This window comes from Triturus cristatus, chromosome 1_2 (assembly GCF_964204655.1).
Source record: "Triturus cristatus chromosome 1_2, aTriCri1.1, whole genome shotgun sequence".
NCBI lineage: Eukaryota > Metazoa > Chordata > Amphibia > Caudata > Salamandridae > Triturus > Triturus cristatus.
Genome location: NC_140580.1, coordinates 973,948,106 through 973,962,081, shown reverse-complemented (window position 1 = coordinate 973,962,081; position 13,976 = coordinate 973,948,106). Strand labels below are relative to the sequence as shown.

At 47.5% G+C, this 13,976-nt stretch overlaps 1 protein-coding gene across 2 annotated transcripts in view; it reads right to left on the bottom strand.

The window, feature by feature from the left end:
* The window catches only part of PNPLA7 (patatin like domain 7, lysophospholipase), a 1,876,659-nt gene that overhangs the window by 935,488 nt on the left and 927,195 nt on the right, over positions 1–13,976 (bottom strand). For both annotated transcript variants that reach the window (XM_085610534.1, XM_085610541.1), the window contains exon 22: positions 6,939–7,094. In XM_085610534.1, coding sequence (XP_085466660.1) covers positions 6,939–7,094 — 156 coding nt within the window. The remainder of the gene's footprint in view (positions 1–6,938; positions 7,095–13,976) is intronic.

The window sequence follows — 13,976 nt, the reverse complement described above, 5'->3', positions numbered from 1 at the left end:
CCAAGGCCGGTCGGTGGCGTCGGGCAATCATATTGTCCACAGGATCCTCTGTGCTGGGCTTGGACCAAGTGCCCAGAAGGATGTCAATGAGGGCCTCATTAAAAGGCAGCAGGGGCTCCGAAGAAGCTGCTGCCGGCTGAAGTACCTCAGGCAGGAGGTTAGTCCCGACAGCCACCGTAGGAAGCTCTAGGCCCAGGGCCTCAGCCGCCCTACACAACACCACATTGTAGTAGGCTCCCTCCTCCGTAGCCACGATAGGGGGAGAAAGAATACCAAGGTCTGGGGAGGTATCCAGACCACTGGCATCACTCAACTCCAGTCTGGCTCTTCAAGTTGGTCTGCAAGAGGGTCAATAGACCCCTTCCAGTCCTCCTCACCCTCCACTGGCTGCCACTCAGGACAGTAGGGAACGCCAGGGATGAACAGTGGAACAAAAGTGCCCTCTGGTGCTGGTACTGACGTCGGTCCGGCGCCGTGTCCAAGTCGGCGGGGGGGGGGTGGGGGGGGACAGAGGCGTCTGGGGCGATGCCACTGGAATCGGCACGGGGAAGGTACCGTGTGGTCGACCAGCACCAATCCGGATCCAGGCCTGGATCCATGGGGGCCCTGCGGCGCCGAGGCCAGAGCCGCCGGCATTGAAGGCCTAGAGCCCCTATTCGAGTCCGTGGGGCCCGAAGGCGCAATGGCAGAGTCGGGCGGCCCAAAGATGGAGTGGAGGGCTTGGTAAAATGCACAAAGCTGGGCTGGGGACGCTCTTTCTGGAAAGGGAGGAAATCACGGAGGCGTGCCAGCGGGCTCCCAGGATAGAGCCGGAGAGCGGCGATGCTTTGGGTCCCACGTCGCGTTGACCGATGGACGAGAAGAGGGCGAAGAGCGACGATGCTTCTTCGCCTTCTTCTTGTGCTTCAACTTACCCGATGAGTGCGCAGACTTTGATGACGAATGGTGATGGCTCCGCGACCGGTCCCGCGACCTTCCCTCGACTGGGACCCCGAACGGCAGTGCGAGCAAAACTTAGGGTCGTGGTCGTGCTCCAGGCACCAAAGCCAAACGAGGTGCGGATCGGTGACCGACATCAACTTGTGACAGGAGTCGCAAGGCTTGAAACTGGGCCGACGACTGGACATCCCTCTTGCACCAGGAGTCGCAATACTCAAAAAAGAGGTCTACAAAAGTTGAAAAAGAGTTAGTCAAAAAGTGACTAGAAGCACACTCTCTCCGGATCTGCCCTGGCTGGGACGGAAAAGGAATAACTGACATCAGCGTGCAGGGGCGGCGTCTAAGTAGACACTGCGACATCAGCGCGGCGACCACGACGCCTAACGCGGAGTCGATTGATGCCACCTATCGACGAGCAGGGGTACTGCTACGAAAAAGATTCTCCGGATCCAGCCTGACGCCTGGGGGTAATTCTAAGGTAAGGAATCTATAACTATGGCCTCTTTCAGAAAAAACAGAAAAATCCTTGCACATAAATTGCCTGAAGCTCCAGATGGGATCATATGTGGTGCAGTGTTGGACCAAAGACAGGGTGCAGTCTTGCATGCTTCTCAAAATGGTCAATATTTCCATAGTCAGGTACATCAACCACTTAGACGTTACCAGATCCCGCGCCTTGGCGAACCTGGCCAAAGATTTTTGGAACTTTTGCCTAACAAACCAAGTATCAGTCACAACGGAGTATCTTCCGAGTCGGTCAAACGAGATGGCAGACTAGCACTCTCGCCACCTCTTGGACTCCAGTGTGTAAAACTGGACCCACAGGTCTTCTCCCAGCTGTCGGAAAAGTGGGGTCCTTTTTCAGTCTATTTGCGTCACGTCTGGATCATCAGTTGCCGAGATTTATCAGTTGGGGGCCAGATCCTCAGGCGGAGGCGACGGATGCATTCCTCCAGGGCTGGCGCGAGAACAGGGTTGCGCATTCCTTCCGTTCTCCATGATCACGCGGGTCTCCGCCCAGGTACGCCGTCAGCAGGCGGAGATTGTGTTGATTACCTCTCTTTGGAGATCCCAAGTGTGGTTTCCGGTTGTTCTAGAATTTTCTTGGGATTCTCCAATCCGACTCCCCCACTTTCCTCACATCCTGCTGAATCCAGATCTCAGTCCTTTTCGCCTGGTGATGGAAGGGACATTGCGGATGATGGCCTGGCGGATCTCAGGCGACATTGGTTGATCATAGGCTTTTCGGGACATGCAGAGTCACTCCTTTCCAGAGCATGGGCGAACAGCACGACCAAGAGGTAATGATCTGGTTGGTACAGAGGGCGCTGTTGGTGTGTGCGACGGAGTGTCGATCCTGTGGGCGCGGGTGTAGTCCATATCCTCAATTTCTTGGTGGGACTCGCACAAGAAGGCTAGGCGTCTGTCAATACATTACGATCGGCAATCTCTGCGGGCCACTCCCCCATTAATGGAGCTCTTGTGGGGGAACACCAGTTGGTCTGCAGGCTTCTCAGGGGGATTAGTCTATGCCTTCCGCTGGAGCCACGTTACTCTGCACTGTGGGATGTGAATCTGGTGTTAAACTTTTTCCTATCCTGGAAACCGAATAGGATTTTGTCTCACAAGGAGATTTCAGCTGAATTGGCGATGCTTTTGTGCCTGGTTTCTTGCCGGCGGGTGTCAGACGTAAGGGCCCTGGACATCTCAGTCAGAGTGCTCTCCCTGGATGGGGTTTCATTTATAGTCAGCAGACGGACCAAGTGCAATCCTAGGATAATCTCATACCCGGCCTTCCGGGAATCCCCCAAGCTGTGTGTGGTACAGTGCCTCCAAGCGTTTGTGGAATTGACTGAGCAAGTCGGCCCCAACTGTGTATTGCATTACAGAAGCTGTTAAAGGCGGTTCCTTGTCCTACCATAGCACGATGGGTGCGCAAGGTTATGCAGCAGGCAGGGATTGATACAAAGGTATTTGGTGTCCACTCAGCTAGAAGGGCCATGGCCTCAAAGGCGTTTTCCTTGAAGAACATTCAGTAGATCTGATGCACGCTGCCGACTCAGACTCAACCTTTAAGAGGTTTTATTTTAAGCCGGTGCTGGAAGTAGTGCAATTGGTTGTGGATACGTTTTAAACTGGCATAATCTGAGCCTCTGGTCCTGACATAGAATTAAAATTTGCCTAGCTATAGTACAAGTAAGTTTCAATTCTGTTAAGGACACAAAGGCAAGGATTATCCCGGCCGGTGACCACTAAGGACGCGGACCCTCCCCCGTTCTGGTGTAAGTAACATGATTTAGTGGTTATAGAGAATGATCTATCATTGTTGAATTGTACATGTGCATATGCTTTGTGTGTCAATGCTCTCTTTGTTGATTCCCCTTGTGTCACTCAGATTAGAAGTGGAATTCTAATGATGCTTTTTTTTTTGCAGGAACCATGATTCCAAACAGGATGCGTGAAGTTTGTTCTGGAGCTGTTCGCACGAAGAAAGAGGAGGAGTGAACAGAGTAGTAGGACCAAGTTGCAGAGGGCTGCGAAGAGAGAAGATGGACTTACGTTTTGAGCTTTTGCTATTCTATGCTGTTCATGGGAAAAGTAGTTTGCGGTTTAAAAAATGGCTGCTTTTGTAATACAACAAAGGAAGAAGGCATAACCTTGCCTTTGTGTCCTTAATAGAACTGAAACTTACCTGTACTACAGCTAGGCAAAATTTCATTCCACACCATGTTAGAAAAAAAGAACAAAACATCAAAAATCCATTATGTAGACCTTGAGATACTGAATTTGAAACTTTGTAGGTAAAAATAGCACCTAGAAGCAAAAAGTGCTAATCTGGAAATCTGGTCACGTCGGACCACAAAAAAAGTCAAAGGTTTGGGCCCACCGCGATGGAGTGCAGGTCAGATACAGGGACCAGTGAGACCCGCTGAACAAAAGTGCCTTAATCTTGGGTACGTCTACGTCGAGGACGCATGGTAGAGTCGAGGCATCAGTGTTGATCCACGCAGCGGTGCTGATGCGCTGGTCTTGATCTGCGCAGCAGTGGGAATGCATTGGCTCCAATGAGAACTGAGCTGCTATTTGGAGGCTTTGGCATTGTCACCGAGGCTGCTGTCGACAGGGATTCGAGGACCTTGTGATGGGGAAGTGCATTGTACAGTGGAGGTTCCAAAGGCCAAGCGTCGTGCCGATTCACGCAGCAGAGGCGATGCGCTGGTTCCAATCCACACAGAGGAGGCGATGCATCGTTTTTATCCACACCGAAGCAGCAATGCGTTGGTTCCTCTGGAACCAGCACCATAGGCCCACTTCCAAGGGTGGAGGACTAGGATGGTGCCACTTGGCAGTGCAGACTCATTGATGGCAGAGTCCAGGTGCAGAAGCAGGGTGGTTGTAAGTCTCTTATGACCCCGAGACTTCAAATCAGGAGGCCAGCCAACTAGCCCTTGGAGTCAAGCTGGGTTCAAGTGATGCAGGTCCAGTCTTTCTCACCCAGGCAGGGGAACAGCAGGTAGCAGGGCAGAACAGCAAGGCAGAAGTCCAGCAAAACAACAGCCCTTTCGCAACACAGCAGTCTTCTTCCTGGCAGTCTTCACAAGTCCAAATAGTGGTCTTTGAAGTGCACAGAGGTCCTACCTTTCTGCTGGGAGAGGAGTGGTATGCAGCTCTTTGTGTGGGGACAGGACACAGCCTATTCAGGTGTGAGGCAGGGTCCAGCTCCTCCCTCCCATCCTGCCAGGATGGCTCATCAAGTCACACCTGAGCTTCCATTGTGTGTGACTGTCTAGGGGGAATACACAAAGCCCAGCTGTCACCCTTCACAGACAGGTGGTCAGGGAAAGGCAGCAGGCACCAAATGGCTAAAGTAAGAAAACCCCAACTTTCTAAAAGTGGAATTTTCAGAATTGTAATTTAAAATCAGACTTCACCGTTAGTTAGGATTTTAAATTAGGATTCCAGAGACACCAAACTTGGAAAGTCTATCTCTTCGCAATTGAGAATTACACTTAGACAATGGAATAAGGCAATCCCAATGTTATCCTACGGGAGAGAAAGGCCTTGCAGTAGTGAAAAACGAATTTGAGAGTTTTTCACTACCAGAACATGTAAAACTTGAAAGAATGTGTCCTCCCTTTTCAATACATTGCACCCTACCCTCTGGGCTGTCCACGGCCTACCTTAAGGATGATATATGTATATAAAAGGGAAAGTTTGGGCCTTGCAAAAGATTGATTTTGCCAGGTCGAAATGGCAGTATACTGCACACACAGGTTGTGTAATGGCCGGCCTCAGCCATGGTTAAAGGGCTACTTAAGTGGGTGGCACAATCAGGGCTGCAGGCTCACTAGTATCTTTTAATTTACAAGCCCAGGGCACATGTAGTGCACTTTACTAGGGACTTATAAGTAAATTAAATCTGCCAGTAGGGTATGAGACAATATTACCATGTTTAGAGGAGAGAGCACAAGCAATTCAACAGTGGTAAAGTGCTCAGAATCCTACGGCCAACAAAAAGGTCAGAAAAAGTGGAGGAGTAAGGCAAAAGGTTGGGGGGTGACCCTGCACAGAGGGACATTTTCCAACACACTCAAAATGGTTTTCTTAAAAAAGAATACCTTGCAAATATTAACGTGAAGTTGAATACTTCTCTAGATTATTTGATTATCATGCGGAATGTGTTGCTGTCATTGGAGGTAGCTGCCTTTTCAAGCTGGTTTCTACATTCAACAAGTACCCAACCAGGTGCTGAAAGCAATGCACCTGTTGTAATGCAATGGAATTATACCCTAGGAGATGGAACAATGTACCCAATATTCAATGGCATGACGGTGCAAAAAATGCTTATCGTTAATTCCAGATGTGAATGTCCACTGTCTCAAACAATGGGTAAATGGGTCTGACACAAACCGGTCCTTGGCTGAAGAGAAGGGAGTTGTTTCTCCGACCAAAGGGTCCCAACCATTGTCTGATTAAGTCAAGATAAGTGATGGATAAGTGAGGTCCATGGAAAAATTAACAAATAGTTTTGCTAGAGCTGTAAAATAAAGTTTTATATGGTCTCTTTTGAAAGTATTATGATGTAACTCTAACACGAAAATAAAAAATCCACCATTAAAAAAGGCCAAGCTACTCAAGCCAGCACACTCAGTTACAGTTTTAAGTACTCGCTGGTGCCATTCAATGTCACCTGCAGGTCATAAATTCGTAAACTACTCCTGCAATCAAATTTTAACTGGGTAACTGTAACACCTGTTACAGCTAGTCAAAACTAAGATAAATAGTGCCATATAAAACAAGTTTTTGTTATTAGCATCATTATCATCGTCATCATTAACAATAAATATTAAGCGTTATAGAGGCTGCCAAGGGCAATTATAGTTGGTAAAGGCCCCCCCTACCCAAGTTATTCACTAACAAGAGTGAGTGCCTTTAATAACCATTGTAACCCAAGAGACCAACTGGGGGTAGAATGTTCTAAAATAAAGAGGGCGAAACATATGCTTTGGAATATTGGAGCAGAAGGACTGTACCCGCCATTATGGGTTCTGTGCCACTTACTGTCTTTAATAGAGGTGTCAAATGGTATGGTAATAATAATAACAATAACTACAACAACAATAATAATAATAACATAACAATAAAACTACTACTACTAATAGTACTAATAATAGAGTCAAACAGTAGGGGAGGAAGCAAAATATATCCAACAGGCACAGCCAGTAGCTTCCATAGTGGCACACTGCAACAAATTGTTTCAAACCACAGGCACTGTGTTATTCGCAGACTGTTACTCACTTCATTATCCTCGATATTTCTGTGTGGAGACAGCAGCAAACAACATTACACATCATTGCAAGTTTGCTTCAGCAGTCGCCGTAACCCAGACTACTGGCACCATACGAATTATATTCAATAAATAACTGCATCTGAATGAAGCACTTCCCAGTTTAGCTTTTCAGTGACAAACTGCACATAGAATCAGGCAGAGTTCTTACCAACAGCGTTGAGGGCATGCCTGAGCTCCAAAGTAAAGGCAGTGATGGGCACGTCGTCTGACACTGGCAGGATGGCAACAGTAGACAGGTTGCTGGCAGGATTGCCAGAATCCCACTTGCTGCTTGTTGAGATCAGTCCAAGACCAAGTCCATGACCTGACACATTAATGAAACGGACATATTACTATGGTGTGTTGACTGATTGAGACACTAGCTGGAGTACTCAGAGAAACAAGTCGCCTGGTGAGCATGCAAGGAAAACGGAGAAAGGTTTTAGGCAAAGGAGACTGCAGAATACAGTAGACATTAAGACTAGCCCTTGAAAGGAGCTTCTGAATTTGGAAACTGCCAGTTTATGTTGCACGTGCACATTAGGAAGGTATGCATAAAACATTATCCCCACAAGAAACACAATAGACACAGAACAAGCTGCGTCCAAATGTTTTCACAAAAAGAATGTAAACACACACATCGTAACATTAGACAGCACACGTCATGCAAATGCATCATAAAAAAACACATCAGAATCAAGGCACAACATGTGAGAGGACTGTTATATATCTATCTCTATGTGGCCATCAAACATACAACAATCTGTTCCCACCCAAACCGCCTATTACCTTCCATACCTTGGTGTTGCTTTTCAAAATGCAATTTTTTTTTCAGGACTTAAATTAATCTCATGAACGTAATGTGTTCTCAGACTATGCTTTAAGAATTTCAAAGGATCATTATTTTGTACTATGCGCTTTTGTCCCACAGTCAGCCACACACTCCGCTGAGCTCCTGTCAGACACCACATGCTTAGATTTACGGTCACTAACAAACAAAAATCACCCAAATCCTAGACAGACCACAAAACCACCCAATCAATACACAGTAGATATATCTTGCCATGTGCAAGCAACAAAGATCTGATATATGTCACATTCCTCTATCATCAGACACAATAAAGCATGGTCAACAAAACAATCCAGAATAACTACCCAGAAGAAATACCACTGTCCTTCTTTCAAAAGTTACAATCGGAAATGCTGAGATTCTTTTGTGACGGCAATCAATCCCGAATAGCACACAAGAAGTGTTTTGCCACCATACGAAGGGGGTTTGGGGCCAGCAGATGCCCAATTACATTACTTGCCAAGTTATCCCTGTGAATGATTATCTATTCTCAGACCGAGAAGATCCTACCTAGGCATCGGCGCTGGAGTGCACAGGGTCACATGGCTGTCTGCACTTACTGTAGGGTACTCACAATTAGATTATCCTGTGACGACGAAGACAACCCTGGCCTGCTGGCATCAATCCTGACAGCTGAAACTGCACTTGGCTGGAACATACAGTAAAGTTGGCTGGTTCACAAGCATGGGGCCTTATCAGCATCTCCAGGCTTGAGGGTGTTTGGAAGGGAGAACATTTCCGACCCTCTCTGTATTTGGTGGGGATGTACAATGTGCTAATATGCATCACACACAATTTTATCGATATTTACAATTATGCCATAGCTGAAGGCACACAGATGCTCCCTTACAAAAATCAATCAACTAGAGGCGCAAATCACACTGCCCACTACAGAGAGCAGGGGCATTTCCAGACTTTACATCATACTGGTAGATAATACCCCCAACCCTCTGGTGGCATTGAGAGGCAGGTGAGTGCAAAATGTTGGCCCTTTAGAGATTGTGGATTGGGCTGAGGCAAAAATGGAACCGTGGATATTGGCAATTACTAGGCGATTGTGTCTCATCCAGTTGAAATACTTACACAGAGAATATTACAGCCTGTCTAGGCTCAGCAAAATGAAACAGGGCCTTGACCCCAACTGCCTTAGATGTAGAATGGAGTTACACACCTTTTTTCATAGTGTGGACTTGTCCAATCATACAGGGATACTGGTCCTGTATTCATTTGATTCTTAACAGCGGTGGTAGGCTTAGGGGTAATAGATGATCCCAGGATCGCTCTTTTGGGACAAAGGGATGAACGGAGAGGTTTGTGGGCTACCAGAACCCCAATGACAATGGGAATTATGGTCGCTAAACATGATCTAGCCCACCATTGGCACTCTGCCTGGGCTACCCATGTACAGGACTGGGTACACGGCATGATTGCTGTGCCATGGCAGAGGAACATGCATGTAAATCCAGGGGATGCCCCCAAAAATATTAAAATATGGGGTATGTGTCTAAAAATTATTCTACTGCAGGGTCTAAGCAAGATTACTGTATCTGATTCGCCTACCTGTTTTCTTGAGCATGATGCTAAGCTGTATAATAATGCCTGCTCTACTCTGTTATAGTTCTTAACCATGTTTTCCTCAAAATCAATAAACCGTGTTATATACTAAAAAACAAATATAGAGAACACAACATATTTCCAGTTGCACATTTCCAATTGTACATTTAATTCCCATTACTCCAACATAATACGCTAGACAGACCTCACAATATCCTCAAAGGCACAATTCAGCACCAAAGCGCTCTCTCCTCACCACACCTACATACTTCTTATAATAATTCAGATACATTAGTTTAGTCGAATATGCCTCTTCACTCCGCATACTATTATCCCTCATGCTGTCACATCGCGGTCGTAACAACGACCGCGTTGTGACAACGCATACCATTACCCCGCAAGTCGTTACAACGACTTGTGGAGGGGGGGGCACTGGATGTTGGAATAGTAAAATTTACTATTCCAACTCCAGTCTGTGCGGACTGTAGGGAAGGTGTTGGATTTTAAATCCAACGCCTTCTTCCCCCTCCACAAGTCGTCGTAACGACTTGCGGAGTAATGGTATGCGTTGTCACAACGCGGTCGTTGTTACGACCGCGTTGTGACAGCATGCGGGGTCACGGATGCGGGGTGAAGGTAGTTTACCGTTTAATCATACCTCAGAATCAAGCGCACAGCATCAAAGCTAGAGATGCCCATCTTGGAAATAGTCTGCCCGGGGCAGCAATACACAGTGACCCACCCAGATAATCAAAATAAATTGCTAAGTCCTTCAGCACAGCAATCTATGCAAATAATACACAGCAAACATATATATCAGATTGAATTCAATTTACCCGACATTAACCGAACCTTTATCTAACTAGACATTTAACAAACAAATCTCTATTAAACAAAGGTAACCTCACAAGACTAATGAGACACATGATGGAATGAGCGGCCAGACTATGAAAGCACAATACAAATAGCAAAAGTGCACTACACAAGTGCTGATAACACAACATACTCAAATTTAGGACTTGATAGCAAGAGCTCCGTATACCGGAACCCGAGGGCCTGATTCTAAACATCCTGTGCATCCAAGTTCAACTTATGTTTGAAAAAAATAGTACTGTTGTTTGTATTTCGTGATCCCCATTCAGAAATCACACTGACAGATGTATGCACCCAGATTTAACTGAGTGCCACGGAAAATCTATTATGTCAGATGTTATGCAATCCAAGGGCACGAGAAGAGTCAATGGGTGACCACTAGGAAAATATAAAATTCCCTCAATGTCCTAAATTTGGAGGTATTCACCTATTTACCGGTGTTTGTCTTCACCCATGTTTAGGCACGGATTCAGAGTAGGGCAGAAGAGGAGGACGGGTTTCCGGCACCCAGTAATTAAAGATTCCACACTGTGGGGTATTTACAGGGAGTGTAAATACCTTTTATTCCAAGATCCCCACCTTGGATTGACATATATAACACAAATGCGCAACTTTCCATGTTTTATCTAGCAAAATCTCTTCTGAGAAAACTGGGTGGGTACGGTCACGAACACTGAACTTTGATCACTGTCCAAACTCCTGTTTGTGCAGAGACCAGAATGAATCCATGAATTCAGAACCGGGGCCTTGTTGCCAAAACAAGTAGCCTTCAAAATACAAATTGTGTATTCAGAAAATATCCAAATAGTTTATGGGTGTTATAGGCGGAAGGGATTGTCCCTGGCAAAGCATAATACCACCAGATCTACTGCTGCTGCCAGGTCCCAATTATGGGTACCCCAATTAGGCTGGTGGTCAATCAATCAAAGGGATTTGTAGAGCTCTGCTTATCATCCGTGAGGGTATCCAGGCACTGGTGGTTTCCGCTGCTGGGCAGAGTTAGTCAAACAGCGAGGTCTTCAGATCCTGAATTCTTGCAGGGAGGGGGAGGTCTGTAGGTGGAGGAGGAGGCTGTTCCAGGTCTTGCCAGCCAGATAGGAGAAACAGCATTTGCCGCTCTTGCTCCGGCGAATGAGGTTGGTTGATGTAGGATGGTCCCTGATTGTGCAGGGCCTTGTAGGTGTGGGTTAGCATCTTTAATTGGCACCTCTTGTGGACGGGGAGCAAGTGGAGTTTCCTGATATGTGGGGTGATGTGGGCCCGTCTGGGGAGATCAAGGACGAGTCTGGCAGCCGAGTTCTGAATGGTTTGTAGTCTCTTTAGCAGGTGTGAGGTGATTCCTATGTAGAGAGTGTTGCCAGAGGAAGCAGGCTGGAGATACTGCTCTGATCTGGTTTTTCTTGGTGAAATTGCTGTCCAGTATGATGCAGAGATTCCTGGCATTCTCCGTGGGTGTTGGTGAGGGTCCCAGTTCTGCAGGCCACTAGAAGTCATTCCACGGTGATGTGTTGCTGCGGAAGATGAGTACCTCATTTTGTCGGTGTTGAGTTTGAAGCAGGTGTTTTACATCCAGAGGGTGATGCTGGTCAAACACAGGTGGAAGATGGCCTTGGTGGTGGAGGGGTCTGTGGATAGAGAGAAGAAAAGCTAGGGGTCTTCTACATATGATATGATGTTCGGTTCATGGGTCCTGGCAATGATGACCAACTGGGTCATGCAGGTGTTGAATAGGGTAGGGCTGAGAGAGAATCCTTGGGGGACTCTGCAAATGATGTTCTGGGAGTCCAAGGTGTAGGGTGGACATTCTGGGTACTTTCAGTGAGAAAGGTGGGATCCACTTGAGGGCATCCCTTTGAATCCCCATCTGGTGCAGCCCTTCCAAGAGGGTTTAGTGGGAAATGGTGTCTAAGGCGGCTGAGAGGTCGAGAGGTGGATCAGGCGGCAGTTTCTGCCAGGTCTAGGAGAGTCCTGATGTTGTTGGTGTCTGAGATTAGGGCGGTTTCTGACCTGTGGTTCAAGAGGAACCCAGATTGGGATGAGTTCAGGAGGTCATTGCTCTCTAGGTAGTTTGTGAGTTGGCGGTTAATGGCTTTTTTTCAGTACTTAGGCATGGAAAGGGAGCACAGAGATTGGCTGGAAGTTCTTGAGATCTTTTGTGTCTGTGGATGGTTTTTTGAGGAGTGTTTTGACTTCCACGTGTTTCCATTCTCTGGGAAAGTGGCAGAGGTGATGGAAGTGTTGAAGATGGCAGGGAGTTCTTTGCTGTTAATATTGTCCTCCAGATTGAACATGTGGTGGAGACAGGGGTCCCTGGGTGCTCCTGAGTGGATGGAACTCATGATGGCAGAAGTGATCTGTGTGGTAAGTTGTTCCCATGTTATGATCCTGAGGTTTGTGTGGGAGTCAGTGAGATGGAGAAGACGGCAGATGCTGGTGTCGGCAGGTTGGGGGTCTAAGTGTTCATAGGTTAGACAACTTGTGAAAAAAGTCTGCTAGGGTGTCACAGAGATCTTGGGAAGGGGTGATGATGTTTTCGGTTGCTATGGTGTTGGAGAACTCTCCTTGATGATGTTTAAGATTTCTTCGCTGTAGTTATAGCTGGCTTTGACGTAGGTGGCCAGTGCATTCCTTTACGTATATTTCAGGTGCTGGTGGTAGTTGTTGAGTGCCAGCTTGAAGGTGGTGCAGTCGTTTGGCTGTTTGGTGGAGCGCCAAATCCTTTCTGGATGCTTGCTGTTGCGTTTGGAGGTTTTTAGTTCTGGGGTGTACCAGCTGGTGTGCTTGGTGGGTCTGCCTGATCTGGTGGGTTTGATGGGGGCGATTTTGTCAGAGCAATTGATCCAGGCTTTGAAAATTTTGACAGCCTCTTCGAGGTTGGCAGTGGTATCCGGAAGGGAGGAGCCGACGTAATTTCATTTGTTTTCGGGTATCTTGCTCTGGCTCCTGTGGGTGGTACTGGGCTGGTTTGTGGAGGCAATGAAACTGCTGTGAAGGTGAAGTGGATGATTGATTGGTTCGACCAGGTGAGTTTGGTGACATGGGTGAACCTGACTCTGTTGCGGGCTGTAAAGATGGAGTCGAGGGTGTGCCTCCGAATGTGAGTGGTATCGGTGACTAGTTGGGAGAGGTTGCTCCTGCTCTCGAGGAGGGCAGCTGTGTTTGCGTCGTTCAGGTGACAGATGAGGTCTCTGACGAAGATAAAGTTCCTCGGAGTTGAAAGCGGGATGTGGTCCTGGTGATCTATAGGCAAGAGTGCCTTTGACGGTGGTCTTGAGGTCAGTGTTGAGTTGGAAGTTGAGGTGTTCCATGGTAGGGTTGTGTAATTGGTGACAGCTGAGCAGTGGGGGGATTCTTTGCGGATGATGGCTATTCCACCTCCATGTTTGTTTATGCAGTCCTGGTGTATAATCTTGTATCCGTTTGATGTGGCGATGTCAAGTGCAGAAGTTGGTTGAAGCCAAGTCTAGGTGAGGAAGACTACGTTGGGGGTGAGGAAGGTGATGGTGTTCCAGATCTCGGTGGAGTGTTTGTGGAGCAATCGGGTGTTGATCAGCAGGCAGTGGAGTTGTCACGGCTCAGTAGTAGCAGATGTGGGCCTGTGAGTGGGAGTTTTGATGTCACAGGAGAAGAGACAGTGTCGGAAGGAGAAAGGTCCTGCTGTTGAGAGTGGGAATGCGCAGCTGCAGTAGTTATGGCAGGGTCCTGATTGCAGGGTTGATATCTCGGTGTTGGTGTAGCTGTGAGTGGGCGGAGATCCAGGGTTACTGGCACAGGGCGTGGTCCAGGTGCGGAAGGGCACAGAAGGGGCTTGGCTTTGGTGCATCCGCTTTGCGGCTGCACTCTCCATTAAGTAGGTTACTGGGAGGAAGGCTGTGCGGGGTCAGCGCGAGAAGTCCAGTGGGAGGGGGAGAGGCACTGAAGGCAGGAAAA